This window comes from Zeus faber (genome assembly GCF_960531495.2).
Source record: "Zeus faber genome assembly, chromosome: 21".
Classification (NCBI taxonomy): Eukaryota; Metazoa; Chordata; class Actinopteri; order Zeiformes; family Zeidae; genus Zeus; species Zeus faber.
In genome coordinates, this window is record NC_137208.1 from 17,096,951 (window position 1) to 17,116,853 (window position 19,903).

The following is a 19,903-nucleotide window of genomic DNA, read 5'->3' on the forward strand; positions in this document are numbered from 1 at the left end:
CTGGGAAGAATCGGGTTAAGATGGGATAAATCATGGATTAATTTATAGCTATTATATGTTTTAAAGTAAATGAACTAGTTATGTATGGAATGAAAATAAAATTGGATTAATTGGTTCTACTTACACTATGTGAACCTTAACCTAAGTCTCGTGAAGCTGCACAGGTCATGAATAAGTCCCAAGTGCCACCCAGGAACTCCTCACTTAACGACCTACCTGTTTAATGACCAGTTCTCCGACCAGTGTGTATTGTACAATACCGTGGTGTTTGCACTGTGTGCGCGGCGTCTCAGTGTCAAGCATCTCGTCTCATCACCGTTCTCAGTCTCAGTCTCGTTCCTGCAGTCTGTCAGTATTCACTACACTAGGGTTCGCAATCGCCACGTGAAATAACACGGGTGCTCGCTTATCGACCAATGAGGAGTACCTGCATACACCCATTAGCCACAACATTAAATCCAAATACCCCTTTCCCACTGCACCAAAAACCCGGTAACACCCGCTAACATCAAGCATTTGTCATCAGTGGGAAATTCCCGGGTGGAGAATTGGAGAATTTTTAGCGGGTTTGCCTGGGTTTTAATAACCTGGGTGTACCCGCTTACTTTGGTGTGAAAACGGTATATTATTGTATAGCTCTCCCTGCCACCAAAACAGCTCTGACCCGACGAGACCTGGACTCCACAAGACCTCTGAAGGTGTCCTGTGGTTTCTGGCACCAAGAAGTCAGCAGCAGATCTTTTAAGTCCTGTAAGTTGTGAGGTGGGGCCTCCATAGATCAGACTTGTTGTTCCATCAGATCCCACAGATGCTCAGTTGGATCGGACCCTAACCCCGCCCATCCACATGATGTAGAAGAAAACGTGATTCATCAGATCAGGCCACCTCCTTCCATTGCTCCAGGGTTCTGTTCTGACGCCCTCGTGCCCATTGTAGGCGCTTTCGGTGGTGGACAGGGGTCAACATGGGCACTCTGACCGGTCTTCGGCTACACAGCCCCATACCCCTTGGGTATGGGGCTGTAGACAGGCTAGACTTCACTCTCCACATGCATCAATGAGCCCATGGGCTCCCATGACCCTGTTGCCAGTTCATTGGTTGTCTTTCCTTGGACCACTTTTGGAAGGTAATAACCACTGCACACCAGGAACACCCCACAAGACCTGTTGTTTTGGAGATGCTCTGACCCAGTCGTCTATCCATCACAATTTGGTCCTTGTCAAAGTCGCTGAGATCCTTACGCTTGCCCATTTTTCCTTCTTCCAGCACATCAACTTCAAGAACTGACTGTTCACTTGCTGCCTAATATATCCCATCCCTTGACAGGTGCCATTGGAACGAGATGATCAGTGTTATTCACTTCACCTGTCAGTGGTTTTAATGTTGCGGCTGATCGGTGTACAAGTATGTATGTGCTGGTGAGAGACTAGGTAAGGGATAACTTCCAACCAGCTGGTCATTATCGCAAAATAACCTCAGATTGGACATCCATATATTGGACATACATATATTGGACATACATAGGTTGGACATACATCCTCCATTGTAGTTTCTATGTAGCGTCACATCACAACCAGCTAGTGTTTGCATTAGCAGGGGGGCTGAGTTCTACGAGAGACAGCGGAGAAGCCGTTGCCTGTGATAATGGCCGTTATTAACAGACAGCGGTCATTATTCAGAAATAACTGACGGCCGATTGCTGCTATCAACCAATCAGAATCGAGTATTCCACAGAGGCGTGTGATAACTATTTCTAATGTCCTTCTCGTGTCTCTGTAGACGGACGGTCCTGAGACAGACGCGGATCCGTCCGCTCAGAAACACTCGGCGTCGGAGAGGCCACCGTTCTCCTACATGACCATGATCCAGTTCGCCATCAACAGCACGAGCTACAGGAGGATGACGCTGAAGGAGATCTACACCTGGATCGAAGATCACTTCCCCTTCTTCCGAGAGCAGGCCAAGCCAGGCTGGAAGGTATACCCGCCCGAGTTGTCCTCACCTTGGATAAAACCCTGTGTGGTCAACGAATGGGTTATTAACTACTAATTACTAACGAGATTTTTATGTGTAGAATTCCATCCGCCACAACCTCTCGCTGCACGACATGTTCGTCCGCCAGGCATCGCCAGACGGCAAGATCGCCTTTTGGACCATACGACCAGAGGCCAACCGGTGCCTCACCCTGGACCAGGTGCACAAGGTATAGATAGATAGATAGATAGATACGTTATTCGTCCCTGGCAATGTCCCGGGAAATTGACAAAATAGGCAATAACAATAAAGCAATGGAATAAAAATATAAGAAAAACAATGGCAATATATATATGTAAAAATTTGAATATATGCAATAAACCTAAGAGTTAAACATACCTCATGATAAACAGTAAATATGACCTCAAAACTAGCAAAGAACAATAAAAATGAAATAATAAAGAAAAAAATTGGTAAAGATTTCTTTTAATATAACTAATGAAATGAAATGAACAATGAACCAGAAAAATGAATCCAAAGATGAACATTGAGCTTGGTGAAACATTACCGGGGGTATCACGATTTTCGGTTCAAACATGTATTTATTTATTTTTTTAGCACTGTTGGCTATGCCTTTGTTTGACTATTTGTAAAGAAAAAAAATTGTTTCTCAAGTAGTAACTTTGAGGCCAGTCACATTAAATCATTATAAATAATGTTATTCTTTTGTAGTGTAATGAATATAAACAAAATATTCTATACACTTGAATAGATAAAAGAAATGCTTGGGAGCCATAAGAGCCGGCTCTTTTTCTCTCTCCTCCAACCTAATTCTACTCATCACATCACAGCATCATGTTTTGTTGAACATTATTACCTTATCTTCAATATCACAATCCAAATCATCCCCTAAAGCTCCGCTTCAGCAATACAATACGCAGTTTATTTTCAGATAACATTACATTAGAGATCACATTTTATTTTGATCCATGTCGGACAAAATGACTCACAAAAATACGGGGGGGATCGCGAACCTGCTTGTGATTTTGAAGTTCGAAATGAAACGCTTATTTCGATCGATTTTCGATTTTGAATCAGAATCGTGACACCCCTAAACATTACCACATACAAAAAACCTAGTGATAAACATCAAATCTAAGAAGAAAAAAATATATAGAATATAAATAAATGTAAACAGTAAAAAGAAATTACAAAAAAAATGAAATGAACAGTGAACATACACTTCCGTATTAACAAATTCGCATTCTGGAAGTTTTGCATTTTTTTATGTATATACACTGTATCTGTGCAATATACATTAAGTGTTATCACATATAACTGTCACTGGGCCGTTTTCATCAGAATTTAATTTGTCTGCTTTTGGACGTCTGTTTCTCATTAGGTGTTAGTCGAGATCTCTCACAGGATTTTCGGAGATCTCTGTCGTTATTTGACCAAATCCTCTCTCTGCTTTCTGCTCTCTTTCCACGGCCTTCGGCGCAGCCCGGTTGGGATACAACCTCGAGCCCCCTTCCGCTGCCGATGCGGTTGTTTCCAGATCAGGTAAGATTGTTTTACCGTTTATTTGGGGTTTTTTTTGAATCAGGGAGCGGAGAAACAAAGCAGGGGACCGGGCAGGATGGAAGCCTGACGTGTTATTTTGATAATTTTGTACATTTATTCCCTCTACAGGCAGATACTCTGTGAAGAGAATACAAATCAAAGCTTGATGGATTCTTTCTCTCGACGCTGTAGTTAGCCAGCATCTAGCCTACTGGGATAATAAATAAGATAAGATCAGATCAGATATCTTTTGCTCAAGGGCAACATAAAAGTCAAGTCAAGTCAAGTAAGCAGCAAGTATGTCAAGTAAGAAATCAAGTAAGATAAATTAGGGCCTCTTTATTGATGCTCTCTATTTTCTGCTGTCACATGTTGCTGCTGTAACTGCAAATTTGCCCGTTGTGGGACTAATAAGGGTTTATCTTATATTATCTTAACAGTGTGAATTGAGGTTCTATGTCTATTTGTATATCTCCAACCACCTATGCGGTAGTACTGAAATGTATTCATCCACTCACTCCAATCAGGATGGAGCAGCATAGCCAAAATAAACCCAGAAGTGCCCCCCTTCGTCCTCTTTTCCAATCACTCACTGACAGGGTTTCCCCCAGAAAGGTTGTTAGGCCCGGGGGCAACTATCTTTTGGCGGGGGCCAGCAGTCAAGTGTCCATTTTAACGGGGACCATTATGTTGATAAATGTGTCATTTATATAAAATAATTATAAAGAAAAACAACTATAGCTTAGTCTTACAAGGAATCAACAAGTCTGCTCTGTTTTCAACAACAACAAAATAAATTAAAATAGAATAAATAATATCAAATTTTTTGCACTTTACAAAAACTTGAAAAAAAGTCCTGATTGGCTATTGATTCTTACAGCCTTGGAATGCTGGGCACCTTTCAACGACGACAAAATAAATAAATAAAATATAGCCCGGGCAATACACGGGGGTCCAGTTTATTCATTTTAGGGATGTTCTTTTTCCTGAGCCGTTTTTATCAGGCTTTAAAAAAAAAAAAATATATATATATATATATATATATTAATAATAATAATAATAATAATAATAATAATAATAATAATAATAATAATTATTATTATTATTATAATTATTATTATTCTCCAAATCCTCAGTTCGATTTTCGGTTCAAACATGTATTTATTTATTTTTTTAGCACTGTTGGCTATGCCTTTGTTTGACTATTTGTAAAGAAAAAAATTTGTTTCTCAAGTAGTAACTTTGAGGCCAGTCACATTAAATCATTATAAATAATGTTATTCTTTTGTAGTGTAATGAATATTGAATGAATATTTATTATTATTATTATCGGCCAACTGCGATGTGCGCACAGTGGAGCACGGGGCGAGTCCTTTTTTTTTTTTTTAAGAATAAAATCAAATGAATACAAAAATAAGTACACAAATAAATAAAACAACTGACTAGTTAAATATAATGTTTATACAATAATGCAATATCTGCCATAAATGTAACATGAATAAGCTTAGGCCGAGAGACGATTTAATCGCGAATCTGCCCAAGCCTAACAGCAACTCCTGACATCCTTCATCGGGTTCTTCAAGCAGTTGTTCTTCTACTTCCCTTTGTTGTCTTGATCCCAACATAAGGCCACGGCAGTCGGAACAAACTTTTAAAATAGCCCTTGTAGATCTAATATGAGTGAAGATTCAGCAACAGGGTTTGAATATTTCTCGCCTCAAATTTGTTCAGAAACAGATTTTTGGTGCAATGATTAAGGTGAAATCAGTGGAAGTTTACGAAGTAAATACAATGGAACCCGGAAGTCATGCTCAAACCCCATTGGCTGACAGAGCGGGGGCCTCAGGAGGGAGGTCTGCAGCTGGTCCCAAACTGATTGTCTTTCCATTGCAACTTCTGCCGAACGCAGAAATGAGCAGAGCTGCGGATTTTTTTATCGAAATGATCAAGTCCATTTTATTTCAGCATCGAGCAAAAAAATATGGAAAATCGATCTTTATCGTTTTATCACCCAGCACTAATTCAAATTGTGCTCAGAGAGAATTTCTTTCACCGGACATTATGACCGGAGAGATTTAAATAAGTCGGACTTCAACAGATTTTTCTGGTCAAAAAACGGTAATTACCGGATAACGGAAACTCAGCCTCCTTCATAGAACTGTAGTTACAAAGCTACAGCAACTGTCATCATGTTAAATCATCATATATATCACAGTGATCCTTTAATCAAAAAATAATGTAATCATATAATAATATGTAATAATAATCAGGCATGCTTCTGAAATGTCTCTGTAGGGAGGAAACTGGAAGTAAGGATTCCGGCCTTTCTCCCTTCCCTGTTTTTAAACTTGTGTCACTTGTTACAGGACATCGGGAAATGTTAGACTAGACAGTGAGCGGGAGGATCACAGCTTTCACTGACGTCTTCTCACAGATATTGGATACCTTGGCCCATGTCTTTGTGTCTTTCCTTCCACAGCAGCCAAAGAAGATGATTCCTGATTCAAACCGGAAAACAACGAGTTGCTTTGGTGAGTGGATCATAATGAGACTGCGATGGCTATGCAATGGCAATCCAATTGGCTATTTTACGTCTTTTAGCCCTGTTAAATCGTCTCCAATTGACCATATTCACCTCTCCTTCTTCCCATGTGCTCAGAGAGGAAGATGAAGCCTCTTCTTCCTCGCACCGATTCCTACTTCGTTCCCATCCAGATCCCCGCCACCAGCTCCTCCATCTATCTGCCTTCCTCCACCTCTTTGACACAGCTCCACCCCCCCCGACCCCAGCCGAGGCAGAGCACCCCCCGGGGAGCCAAGCGGGTGCGGATTGCCCCCAAGGCGGCGTACGCCGACATGCCGAGCCGGGCGGAGGTGAAAGAGGAGTCTGTGAGCTGTGAGATCCCCTGCTGTCCACAGCGGAGGGAGGCCGGCAGCTCCCGGCGCAAGCAGCGTCTGGTGCTGTCGGCGCGAGAGGAGCCCATCCTCTTCCTCCCCGACAGTACGTTCTTTGACTCGGGCGTGGCCTCCGACACCTCGATCGTCCAGGACACGGTCAACTCCCAGCTGGAGCCCCGGGACAGTCCCAGTCCCTGCCGCGGGTTCTCCTTAAAGACGCCCGTCAAAGGCGGCGAGGGCGCCGGCGCCGGCCCAGCCTCCTCCACGCCCAGCCACCCCCTCAGGGGTGCTCCTCCTCCCCTGCCCTCATCGGAGCCCTGGAGGGGGACCCCGTTGCGGCTGCACAGCAGCCCGGCCGCGCTGGACTTCAGTCCCATCCGGACGCCCAGCGGCCCTGAGCACACCCCACAGCACCAAAACTACACCCCCTTCAGCTTCAGTAGCACGCCCTTCAAGGAGCTGCCGCTGTTCGGCTCTCCCAGCGAGCTGCTGGCCTCCCCCCAAGACTCCCCGCAGCCGTCGGCCCCCCAGGCCAACCGCTCGCTGACCGAGGGCCTGGTGCTGGACACCATGAACGACAGCCTGCGCAAGGTGCTGGTGGACATCAGCTTCCCCGGCCTGGAGGACGATGACCTGGGCCTGGCCAACATCAGCTGGTCAGACATCTTCTAGCGGTCGTTCGCGTTCTGGAACATCACACCATAATCTGTCTCTCCTTTTTTTTTTCCCCCTCTGTTTTTAAAAAACTCGACCTTACCAAGCTGCTCTCTTAGCATCTCCTGTCAGCTTCTTGGTTATTGGCTATATTAGATGTTTGATTTGCACATTTTTATTTTATGTGTACAGTATGTTGAGCACTGCAATGTCAAATTTAATCTTCCACACAAAAACTGTCTTCATTCAGCCAGATTTATCAATAAACTAGTCAACAGCAAATACTGAATGTAAATAACAACGTTCTTATTAACAGCCGTAGAGTTTTGACACTTGTTGCTCTTGGAAATCCATACGGAGCTTTTCTTTTTATTATAAATATTTTTATTTTGTGTAACAGCATCAACCTCAGTGCACTTTGTACAAACAGGAAGGAACATTTTGCATGCGACGACGTTTAGTACCCACGCCAGATTTAAGGCCAAGTTTGGGAGCAAGGGTTGTAGTTGAACTATTTAGCACAATGCAAAGGCGCGATATGAAATGTTTTTGTATGCTTTGGTTTTGTTTTTGTTTGGGTGACCCGTTATTTAACCCGTGGTCCACGTCGCTTTCCTGTAAGAAGGTTATCTATTTGAATAAATATGTAGGGCAATATTTCCTGGTAACATTGGGACCATGAGTGAAGAACAAGTGAGAGTGTGTTGGTTTCAAATACTGGGATTGGTAGAAGAATGACTAAGGTGGGATCCATTTTTATATTTTATAAATGTGTTGGCTGGGAAGCTATACCTAGAAGTGAGTTGCATTTTATCACAAGCAATAACACATTTTAACCGAGTGTACACCTTTATCTAGTAGAGGTTGTACAGGAGCCTATGCATTAATTACAGTTTACACCCATCCCGTTGCCAGATGTGTTTTTTTTCCATTGCCTTGTAGTCCGTGTAATTACACGAGGAAGTGATATTTCATCAGCCTGACCAAAGCTCTCCACAAATCAAAAGGGATTTATCACAAGAAGTTCACAGCATCGTCACCCATTCCAAAATTTTTGTTTTGGCTGTTAAGGGCAACAGCATATATGTATATTGTCATCTTTTTAGAGTTGTGGCTGAAAATGTTGATGCTTTTTTTCTCTCTTCAGAACTCAACCTCAACATATACTTTTAAAACTCATAAAATCAACAGAAATGGCATTGCCAGAGTTTTCTACTTTCCCCCGATTTAGTATTTGGTGGCATAGCCTTTTAAGTACATAACTGCAATCAAGCGCTTCTTATGGCCCTCAATGAGGTCCCTAATGTATACCTCCGTACTGTTAGTTTGGGATTTACATCTGGACTCATTGCCGCCCACTTGAGCAGCGTAAGGTTTTGAAGATATCATTGATGGTCATTGAGACCCATGACATACGCTCTGAAATACCTTCTTGAATTTCTTTGATCATCAAGGTGGACTTGAAGATCAGATGGGCTTGTGGCCTTGAGATGTGTCCATGTTTGGCCATATATATTATGTGTGACCTCTAATCTCTGCTTTTCTTTATTTTCTTAATGTGACACAAAATGGCAGAATGAGTCCATTTCTCCATTCAAAGTGGTTGCATGATTAGACCTTTAATTAATAATCGTATTCGAATGCCCGGTTTAAAATCCAATTATTTTCCACAACTTATAGAAAAGGTGCCCATAATGTTGTCCCGGCTATTTTAAGAATCCTGTGTGGAATAAAATCGAATATTGTATTACATAGAAATACATACTGTATGGTTAAAAAAAAAGTTCTAATTTAAACTATTTCAAGGAAGAAATGGGTGCAGATATTTCCACCCACGACAATATCTGTTGTTTGAATAAATAACAGAAACTTACATTTTGTCTCTTATTTAGTCAAGTCAAGTCACACTTTATTTACGTTACGTTAAGTTGAGGTATAAGGCAAGCCAGAGTTAAGTCTAGGTATAAGGTTAGCAGCAGCAACAACACCACCAGTTAATGTATACGGTTAGTGGCACCAACAACAGCAGCAGCAGCAGCAGCAGCAACGACAACACCAGCAGTGTCAATACCAGCAGCAGACAACAGCAGCATCAAAAACAGCAACAGAGCACAAGCGAAGACGTCACCGGGACCGGAAGTGGTAGCCCTCACCAGAACCAGAAATCTCATCTGTATTGAGTCAACAGTGTGTACCATCTCATCTCAATGAAGTAAAGCACAGCCAAGACGTCACCGGAACCGGAAGTGGTAGCCCTCACCGGAATCGGAAATTTCAAATGTGTGCACCGTCTCATCCTAATCCAGTCACGGTCCTTTAATTAGCATCCCTAAGTTACGGGTCAAATTTAGGGAAAAATATAAAATTCTCATGCATTGGGAAAAACATTTGTGTGTTTGAGTGTTTCGAAACATCCATCCAGTCAGTATTGTCTTCAGTAGGTCTGGACCTCCTGCTGAATGACCTCAAGTAAGATCTGGAGCTGCTTACTGCAGTAATCTGAGGAGGTAGGGGAGTGTGAGGGTTATATCATGAAAACCGACGACACATTTCCATCTTACTGTGCCTTGTATTTGTTAAAGAAATGTGAAATGCGATGGTGCCCCCTAATGGCTGGGTTTTGCTTGACTTACTGTAGACACGTCTCCACCGGGTGGGTAGGCGGAACCGGTGGATGGTCATGTAGTAGACTGGGATGCCTGTCAGCGTCAGGACACAGCTGAGCCCTGTGTTCCAGGGATCAGAGTACAGAGACAGCCCCACGATGAAGAAGCAGACTATGGTGAAGGTGACAGCGATGACCAGAGGCACCTTTGGGCAAAAAGAACAACAGTGACGAGGAATCAATTAAATCGGTACCGATTCAGGGTCAGAAGGTAGAGGTCAAGGCTGAAAAATCAAATGTGGTGAATCTGGTTACCTTGAAGGGCCTGGGGTGAAGAGGGTAGCGGTAACGGTGGATGAGCATCCCCAGTGTTGCCAAAGCGATGAAGAACCAGCGAGGGAAGGAGACAAACCTGATGAGCTTGGAGATCTCCCCGGTGATTATCATTATCACAATCAACGGATACTAAAAAAAAAACAGACAGGACAGTTGTCATGAGAAATCCACACATTCCAAACTTGTGGAGTTGCAATGGCATTGACAGCAATACGTCCATTACGGATCTTTGAAAATGCACTGACACATGCTTTTTATTCATTGTTGTGTGAAATGCATGCAAAACATTCAGCACCAGTAGGAGCACGGCAGGCAGGGGAGTGTGTCTGCGGATGTGGATCATGGAGAAGAGTGTTGGCCAGTGTCCCTCCCTGGCCCCCACAAACAGCATCCTGCAACGTAGATGGTTAATTGATTGTAGTGATATTTGTAGTTTGTTTGTTTGATTAAGGGCACACATGCAAATAAACAGGTGAGCAGATCAGAAACTCATGTGATCAGCCCCAAACTATGGGACACTTCTCAGGTGAGAATCTCAAGTTGGTTTGAAATGATCTTAAGTATAAAATCTCGGCTCCTATAAGTGTGTGCTAGAATCCCAAAATGTGTGATCCCCTGCGATCACGCATCCTTGCTAAATCCTGTGTGAGCAGTACTGGGTTGAAAATAAATGTGTGATGCTGTCCTTCATTTGAAAGTCTTTTGGTGTATCCCCCGACCAATTGTTGGCAATGAATGTTTATGTACTGTAACTGTGCTCAGAGGTAGCTATGTAGAGTGAGTCACCATTACCTGATTGCGATACAAACACACCTTGTTGGTGCCCAAATGGTTTTCCACACAGCTCATTACATTACATCTCTATGGCTGATCACCAAGGGTTTGACATTATCCGGCAGGGACGTGTGTTCAGGGGAGGCAGGGAAGGCAGAGCATCACCTGTCATACTCCAATAAAAATGTCTGTTACGAAGGGTAAAAAAAAAAATCAAATATATATTACGATTTTTCCAATAATCTGTGTTATAAATGTAATTTCTGTATGATAACAATATTTTTTCATCGCCAAAATCGTCAAATTGGCAGTGTTCCGCTGCAAATACAGGGAGAGACAACAGGTGAGGCGGCAACAAGCTCAGTCTTCCCTCTGATTGCGCAATCCGTCAGAAAGTGGATGGACCACAGGCGTGTTACTACGCCTGCCATAGTCCAGATAATGTATTTCACGTATGTGTGTGTAAACTTTAATATTCAGGCTCGCTGATCTCATCATGAAACTGCAGTGAAAAGGCACCAAGGGGAGGCAGCTATCACACCTGCCTCACTGAGGAGGGAGTCTCTTGAGCCAACATATTTGACGATCTCCCTCCCTTCACGTTCACGTAAAAACAGAGGACTTCTACAACAACTTTGTCCAGAAGGTAGAGTCGGAGCGCTGGGCCAGTCGCTCTGTGGGCCGCCTGAGCAGCCCATCATATAAAAACAAGAGTGAGAGGGATGAGAGAAAATTGCGACAGCGACCCACTTTGATAATGCATCAGCCCTCACAATTCAAGTGGGCCAGTGATGCACAGCAAGGGGAAATATGACAAGGAAAGTCGATATTTTCTATAAATAATGAATTTTTTATATATATATATATATATATATATATATATATATATATATATATATATATATAATGGCTCCCACATTCAGTTTAACAGTTTTCCAGTTTCTATTTAAGTCAAAGATTGTTCAATTTCGACAGTGTCAACTTTTTACAACAGGGTGGCTCACAGCACCCTGAGCAGAGCTTCTCTACCAAGAAGTACATCGAGAGGATTTCATGCTGATGGCCACTGAGAAGGACATCTTAATGACCTACTGATGATTGACGGAGTTGCACTAAAGGGCTGGCTACTGACAAAACTTCTCATCCAAGAAGATTTCTCGACAACTTGCTTTGTTGTTGAAATTGTAATTACTCCCAAGTTTCTCTATTTCTTAGTTGATTGGGCTGTCTATAGTAGTGCTGTCGACAGTACTGCTTTACTGTGTGCGTGTTTGTGTATGTGTGTGTTTGTGTGTTGATCCCAAAATGCTTGCCCACCCATAATTAATTGTTTATATTCTATTTTCTTCCTTTTATCTTGCCCCTCATCAATGCCATGCACATCTCCAACCTCCTTCCTCCTCCCTGGAGTGAGGATACAGACCCTACCCCCAGCACAATATGTAGTACTTAATGTACTTAATGTTTTGGTCATTTGAAATATTATCTATATATATAGACCAGTAATACTCTAGCACTAATGTAAATAGGATTGGATCACAATCGAGGACGCACGCGCCCTTGTGGATTAATGGGACTTCTGTCGACAGGGTGAGCAGCTTCAGATATCTGGGAGTCCACATCACAGAGGACTTAACATGGACTGTTCATACAGACACTCTGGTGAGAAAGGCGAGGCAGCGTCTTTACCTCATCAGGCAGCTGAGGAAATTCCGGGTCTCGGTGAGGATCCTCAAGTCCTTCTACTCTGGAGCGGTGGAGAGCATCCTGACAGGCAACATCACTGCCTGGTTTGGGAACTGTACTGCCCAGGACAGGCGGGCCTTGCAGAGGGTGGTGCATTCAGCTGAACGTACCACTGGAACTACCCTCCCCCCCTTGCAGGAGTTATACACCAGGAGGTGTAGTAGCAGAGCCCGCAGGATCATGAAGGATCCTCATCACCCCAACAACGGACTGTTCCAGCTGCTGCAGTCAGGCAAGCACCTCCGCAGTCACGCAGCGAGAACAGAGAGACTGAGACGGAGTTTTTTCCCGCAAGCCATTAGAACTGTCAATGCTGACCTCACCAGGGGTCCTAACCGAGCCATACACATAGGCTCCCTACCTACTGTACTATATGTAGCATACTGCACCGCATACTGTGTCACTGTTCAGGGTTGTTCGTGATGCCGTATTGCTGCGCCGTACTGTTGTATACTGTGCTGTATTATCCCAAACACTACCTCACTCTATTCACATTCACATGCCACTTTAAGTCACATGCCACTTTAATGCACATATATATATATACATAGGCATATTCCCTCTATCTATTCCATTTTATTTCAATTTATTGTTATTGTATTTTATTCTATATATTTTTATCTTATTCTATAAGTATTCAACTTACTGTATTACGTTTTAGGAGTCAGTCGGTCTAATAGAAAGAAAGAAGAAAGAAAATTTTTATTTTTATTTTTTCCTAGGACATATTGTGTGCTATCACCGGGTGCATTGCATTACATTTCACTGCATATATGTATGAAAGTATGTATATGTATGTGACAAATAAAAATCTTGAATCTTGAATCTTGAATAGGTCTGTACCTTGGCCAAATAATGTACAGTACTTCATTTTCATTCAATTGTAGATATTATTTACAGTTTGTTTGTTTAAAAATTATTTATTGTTTAACTGCTGATGTTTCACTCTGTTAACGGGAATAAATTAAACAGTGTGTTCAAATATAGACTAGATAGATATATCATTGAATCCTCACAGTAGTGGCCTGCTGGTGACAAACCTTTCACTTGCTCTTAAAATATCTCTGTATTAGTGTTAGAGTTGTCTAGAGTATCAATCCATTATGCTTATAAAGCTGCTTTCACACATGCACTGCAACCCTGAAATTATCAAGACATTACTCGGACGAGCTGTCTTGATGAACGCAAATGTCCGAATCATTTTAACCATACATTACACAGACTTAACACAGCCAGCACCTTAGTGCAAAGTTTGCGTAATGTCCGATTGAGCGGTATATGTGAACAGAGCAGGTAATTGTCCGCAGCATTCAAAGAGAGCAAGTGCGCGTGTCGCATGTTGATGACGTCTCTATTATGCATCAGCGAACTACCTTTGTTCGGATCTTTGTGCACGGCGCATAGCTTCTTCATGCTTTTTTCCTTTATATTACTTTCCACTCTTTCGTTTATATTATGTACAAAGACATGGTGCATCAACGCAAAGAAAGATAAGTCGGGAGCATCGTCCACCAACTTAGGTGTGCTAAACCTCTGCTGTGTAATTGCGTCACGTCCAGCCTCCTGCACATTCTCTCCAGGCTCCGTCCCTCGTCTGATCCAAACTGAGTATTTACAGAAAGAGAGAACACGTCTGACACGGACAATCTCTGGTTGTGTGCTACATTTGTGAAAGGGCAACTGCAGACAATGATTGGACACCACCATCCGGATATTGAGTGCACGTGTGAAAGCAACTTATGTGATGGTATCAAGGGCTGGTGTGTTTGTATGTGCGTCGATGGGTCAGAGGTGGTAGAGTATCGGCGGGCTGGGTCTGGTGGGCTGGTCTGGGTAAAGTCCAGAGACCACAAGGCTGTCCCTGCCAGAAGGATTGGCGAATGGACTTCTTCAACATGTAAGACCATGCAATATATATTTTTATTTACTTTGAATAAATATTAATAGTGGAACTGCATTTACCAATAAAACAAGAATCAAATATGTAACTTACCTGTATGCAAGTGTTGTAAAGAAAGCTGATATGAAATTTGAAACATACGGTCGCCAAACCATCCTTTATCTGGTTCATACGTGTGTAAATCTGGCTCTGATACAAACCAGTTCCTCCCAACCCATTGACCTTGCTGCACCTCACTGTTGGCCACCTGACATGCTTGACACAGTGGGGATAGACCTCATTGGCCCTTTAGAACACTGTGCACTGGGATGAAATTAATATGTATGTCCTGATGGATTACTCAAGTCGCTATCCCTCAAAGCTGCCTTTGCCTAACATCTTTGCAAATTGAGTGTTTGGGGGTTATTGGTTCATCCGTCTGTCTGTCTGCAGTGCTGCAGGTTCCCCAGATCTCCACAGTCTTTGCAGCCCTACCCGTACCCTTCAGACAACTCATATGGCAAAGCCTTTTGAAAAACATGAATTCAACAGGGCCTTTAGAATCACTTTCCATGCTAGGTTACCTGGATGCACCAAATAAGCCTCCATTCATTGCCCCGAAGCAGGACAACGCCACTAGAACAGGAATCACAGGTGACAAGGCCTGGAGTGCTTTGTTCGCAAATGTCTGGAACAGAAACAGAGACAATGCATGACAGGAACTATAATTTGCCAAAAGAGTGAAACAATTTTCTAAATATTGCTTCTTTATTAGATGCTGGTTATAAATTGGCACTGACCACAGCCACAGCATCGGACACCAGCAGCTCAGAGGGTATCATCACGCTGTAGTAGGCCACGTTTACCATCACATAGAGCACTGTCACCGTCACTATGGAGAGACTGATTGCCAGTGGGATGTTCCTGAAACCACAAGCACATGTCTATAGTTGTAACATGTCAATTATGATCGTTTCAAGCAGCACACTACCTTGAGATATTGTGTAAGATCTGAAATACCGATTTGGGTTGATTACTTCTTCCGTGACACAATTAAGATGAAACCTGAAAAAATACATAAATAAATGGAAAACACATCAATATAAATATAGACTGGACAAAAAAGCTAACTTAAATGCATTCTGAGTACTCACCAACCGCCATAGGCATATAAACCATTATAGAAGGCCAGCGGCAACATATCCAGTTTTGCTGTGTCAACCTCAAAACCATTTTGGAAATTGGCAGTTTCTCCTGTAGGGAACAGACCGCACACAGCGCTGATGGCAGACATGTGACAAAGGACCTGAATTACATTCGCTTTCATAAACATCCTCCCCCACCTCGAGCCAGTGCCATGGCCCCGGGGACGATGATGAGGACCAGGGCAAATGTTTTAATAAAGGTCAAGATGATCTGAGTCCGAGATGCCATGGTCACACTCCAGCAGTTGATTGCCACCACAAAGGCTGAAGGAGACAATGAAAAAACAAAAAGTGTCTTCATGCTTATGTAAACGGTGCAATTCAGGGGAATGCAATTTGACGTGACATATCAGGTGACAGGAACCAGGCAGAAGTTAAGGCCACTCACTCACACCAAGGATGCTGACCAGTTTGATGAGCACCGGGGGAGCCACGCAGGGTGTGAAAAACGGCTCGACAACATAGCGACCGAAGGCCAGGGACACATAGGACGCCACCGCAGGCCTGGGTAACCAACGGAACCAATGGAACAGAAGTAGAAGACCAACAATGGCTGTTGTGCCATCTAATTAAATTATCAAATTTGGGATTTTCTTTATGAAATACATATATTACTAATTTAAAAGGAAAATCAAAGCCAACCCAACCTCATGAATAAGAATTCGGACCACAGCCGTAAGAAGGCGGGCAGAGGGCCTAAGGTCTCCAGCAGATAGGTGTAGTGGCCCCCGGACTTTGTGAAAGTTGTGCCCAGTTCAGCATAGCACAGCGCCCCTGTGAGGAGACAAAGTCAGTGAAAGGTATGGGTTAATCCCACATTGGAGTAAGAAAAAAAAAGAGGTTCATGTCCATGTATGTATGCACAGGTACCAATGTTCTCGATAGATGCACACAACAATGAACATTGCAAACAAAGCAGTGCACATGCTGCAAGGCAGATCTACCAGCAATTTGAGTTGTATTCATGAAATGTACATTTCAGAATTGTTGTTATGTCATGAGAGGCTAGTAGCCACTTGAACCTTCTGTGGGGTAGGCGGAGCAAAAACGAGACAAATCAAAGTGGGAGCGGAGCATCTGAAGGCGCGGCTCTAACCCTTACCTATCAAAGACAAAATAAACAAACTCAAAATATGGACAAACATGGGTGTGGTAGTTCCTCCTCCCACACACCATTCAAGTGGCGTTTCAGGCCCTCCGGCACAGAGACACAGACGATGGACACTAGTTTATTGGAGAGAGGAGGTTTGGTGGAATTAGCCAGGAGCAGATGGAACATGTCATGACACGGCTCCTCTCCTGAGTGTGTGTGTGTGGATGGGGGTTTAAACCTGCTGCTCAATAGCCCAACCAGTGAGCAAAAGGTATGCAGCCACCCTGACCCATGACCCTAGATCCAGGTCAGGTGTGGCAGCTCAAACAATCCCATCCCCACACCACACCACAATGAGACTTAGATAAGTCATAATAAATCTGAAAGGTTGGTTGGTTTAAAACAAAAAGACTTTCTTTCAGCGATAAGTCGATGAGATGCCAGCATATGGAACGCCTCTGCATTGAATCAAATGATATGAATGATCGATTGATTCATGATAAAGCAACAGGAAGAATCGCCCAAAACAACGGGGGTCTTACCGAACAGCGAGAGGACCCCGCATAATATCCACACCAGCAGGGAGAGGCCAACGCTGCCGCTGTACATCAGGACCCCCTTGGGGGCGATGAAGATCCCGCTGCCCACCACGGTGCCGATGATGAAGGAGGTGGCAGGCAGTAGGCCTATGGTCCTCCTGAGGTGCACCACCTCTTTCTGCTCCCCCTGCTTCTTCTTTGTCTTCCGCGTCTGCATTTCACTCTCCAGCGTATTCATGGCAGTTGACAAGGAACAATCCTATGATGGAGCAGGCTTTTGAAAACATGCTGCTTCGACTTAACACTGTAGTATTTACCCTGAAGGAATATTTGCATATTAGTAAATACAATGCTAGCAAACAATGTCAACACAGTTAATGTACATTATGCTAATACATATACAGAAGAACAACAGATAGCTGACATCCGGGTGTGCTGCGCTGAGCGCACTCTGCTACATGGATGGGGCTGAGGGCTTGCAGTTGGATGGGGCGTCTGGCCGGTTGCAGTAGGGCAGGCCTCGCCTTTGCGTGGGGTGTTGGTGGCCGTGGGGACCCCACCAGGCTTGCGAGCAGGCGTTTCGGTTGGGGTTTCAATCTGTCGGCGCGGGACCTGGCTCCGGGCCTGCAGTCCATGCCTGGCGTCCCTGGCCCGGGTCGTGCTCCTGTGTCTTGTGCCCGCACGTGGTGGTGGGTTGTATGTGTACGCCTCAGGGGTGCAGGGTCTTCTCCCGCTAACCAGGGACTGATTTATGCTCCTTGGGGCTGGGGGTGTGTGTTGCTCCGCGGGCTCCCGGCTTCACTGGCGGCTTCTGTCGCTGCAACGCATATTGCTCGGGGCTTTCCTGCGGTCATGAAGTGTCTAAATGGCTGCGGGACTCAGGGCTGGCTTCGGGGCCTTTACCGATGCTTGGAGGTGCTAGACTATAACTCCGACTTCATACACCAGAACCAATTTGGACAAGTCAGGTACACTCACCGGTGGACACACACACACACACACACACACACACACACACACACACACACACACACACACACACACACACACACACACACACACACACACACACACACACACACACACACTTTGAACACTCCCGATTACGTCCCTCTCCTTTTCCTTTCATTTACTGCCATAACTATGATAGGAAGGGCTGAATTGTTGTTCCAGTTTTCCTGGACTTAATTAACTATTTTGTCGATACATGTTCTTGTCTGATGTTTCGGTTTATGTCTTTGTTTATTATTCAATGTTTATTTGTCTCACCCCTGGTTATTCTCCCCCTCTTGAAGTATGATGATGATAAGCTGTTTATAGATCAGAACACGTAAGATTGTTCTCCAAAGAAAACAATGGTTGTGGTTCTGTGTAACAAAAATGTTGTGCTCTTACTATCCCACAGGTCATTCACAGGACAGAGTCATTGCAAGTAGTTGATGATTAAAGAATTAATGAGTTGTTGCATATGGAGGCCGAAATTGGACTTATTATATTATATATGTAAATAAATAAATATGTATGTAAATAAATGTGTCAATAAATGTGTAAATATATACATAAATAAATGAATGTATAATGTACAAATAAAAATAATAAAACATGATTAAAAAATACATGTATTAATAAATGTACCAAAAAAAGTGATGTAATGCTTAAATTAATAAATAAATAAATCAGTTTGTCTTTGTCATTCATCCCGATGCACTTTGTCTTTACTGCCGATGGTAATGAGCTGTGTCAATCAAAGTTGGCTGGGCGGTATCTAACACGCCATTTGCTAACCTTTGTAAAAGCCTTTAGTTGATTATTTTAGACTTGGAATTGCAGAAAATCAAGATTGGTTGGAGAAAACTGACGCAATCCTGTAACAGGGGAACGAGGAATGATGCTGACTACTTACTTGTACTTATACGACTACATTTCAATAAGGCAAAGAAGACATTAGTGGTTTCCTTTTCCTTGAATGCTGCTCACAATGCAGGCTGGGCTCGGCTGCTTGCTCTGGCATGCTAGCTTATAGCAATAGTATGCTAGTCTGTAGTGTGATGTGTGGATCTACAGTAAACTAAAGGCTCTTTCCCACTTGTGCTGAAAGCCGCAAATCTACCTTGCCTGATATGAGAAGAGCCGGAGGAAGTGTCCTGATGGGTGTACCACCGGATTGGACAGCTCCCTCAACAGAAAATTAACAATAAAGAGGGAGAGGGGGCACGTCCCTTCCACCCTCCCCGATCGGTGCCAACATACAGGCCCTCCCCACATATCATCCACGTACTGCGACAGCTTGCTCCCTGGCACCAGCAAAGCCTTCACATCCAGGTCAGCCCGAATGGCTGCTTCCAGGGGATCCATTGAAAGGATGTAGAGCAAGTGTAAGAGTGGACACCCCTGTCTTACCCCTGAGTGCAACGCAAAAAGCTCCCCCAGGTGACCGTTAACACAAACCATGCTATCCACGGCCGCATACATCCTACGCAGCCACCCAACAAACACATTCCCTAGGCCTACTCCCTCCAAGACCTTAAACATAAACACCCAGTGAATCCTATCAAAGGCTTTGGCCTAATTGAGGAGAGATTTTTAAATTTTAAATGGCTTTATTTGACACATCGCACATTACAGCACGTTGAGGAA

At 43.5% G+C, this 19,903-nt stretch overlaps 2 protein-coding genes across 2 annotated transcripts in view; one reads left to right on the forward strand and one right to left on the reverse strand.

Moving 5' to 3' along the window:
* Positions 1-7,107, forward strand: part of foxm1 (forkhead box M1) — a gene marked incomplete at its 3' end in the record, with an annotated part of 9,584 nt that extends 2,477 nt beyond the window's left edge. Inside the window, exons 4-7 of the mRNA XM_080022646.1 lie at positions 1,780-1,977; positions 2,075-2,203; positions 6,017-6,068; positions 6,197-7,107. Coding sequence (XP_079878772.1) covers positions 1,780-1,977; positions 2,075-2,203; positions 6,017-6,068; positions 6,197-7,107 — 1,290 coding nt within the window. The remainder of the gene's footprint in view (positions 1-1,779; positions 1,978-2,074; positions 2,204-6,016; positions 6,069-6,196) is intronic.
* Positions 7,108-9,523: 2,416 nt separating this feature from the next.
* Positions 9,524-17,504, reverse strand: LOC307246661 (cystine/glutamate transporter; the record flags this gene model as incomplete). Its single annotated transcript, XM_080022647.1, has 12 exons — positions 9,524-9,588; positions 9,723-9,900; positions 10,010-10,159; positions 10,326-10,422; positions 15,014-15,117; positions 15,230-15,353; positions 15,450-15,494; positions 15,584-15,683; positions 15,773-15,898; positions 16,023-16,138; positions 16,282-16,408; positions 17,270-17,504. The coding sequence occupies 12 exons, from the start codon at positions 17,502-17,504 to the stop codon at positions 9,524-9,526; spliced, it is 1,467 nt and encodes a 488-aa protein (XP_079878773.1).
* Positions 17,505-19,903: the final 2,399 nt, after the last annotated feature.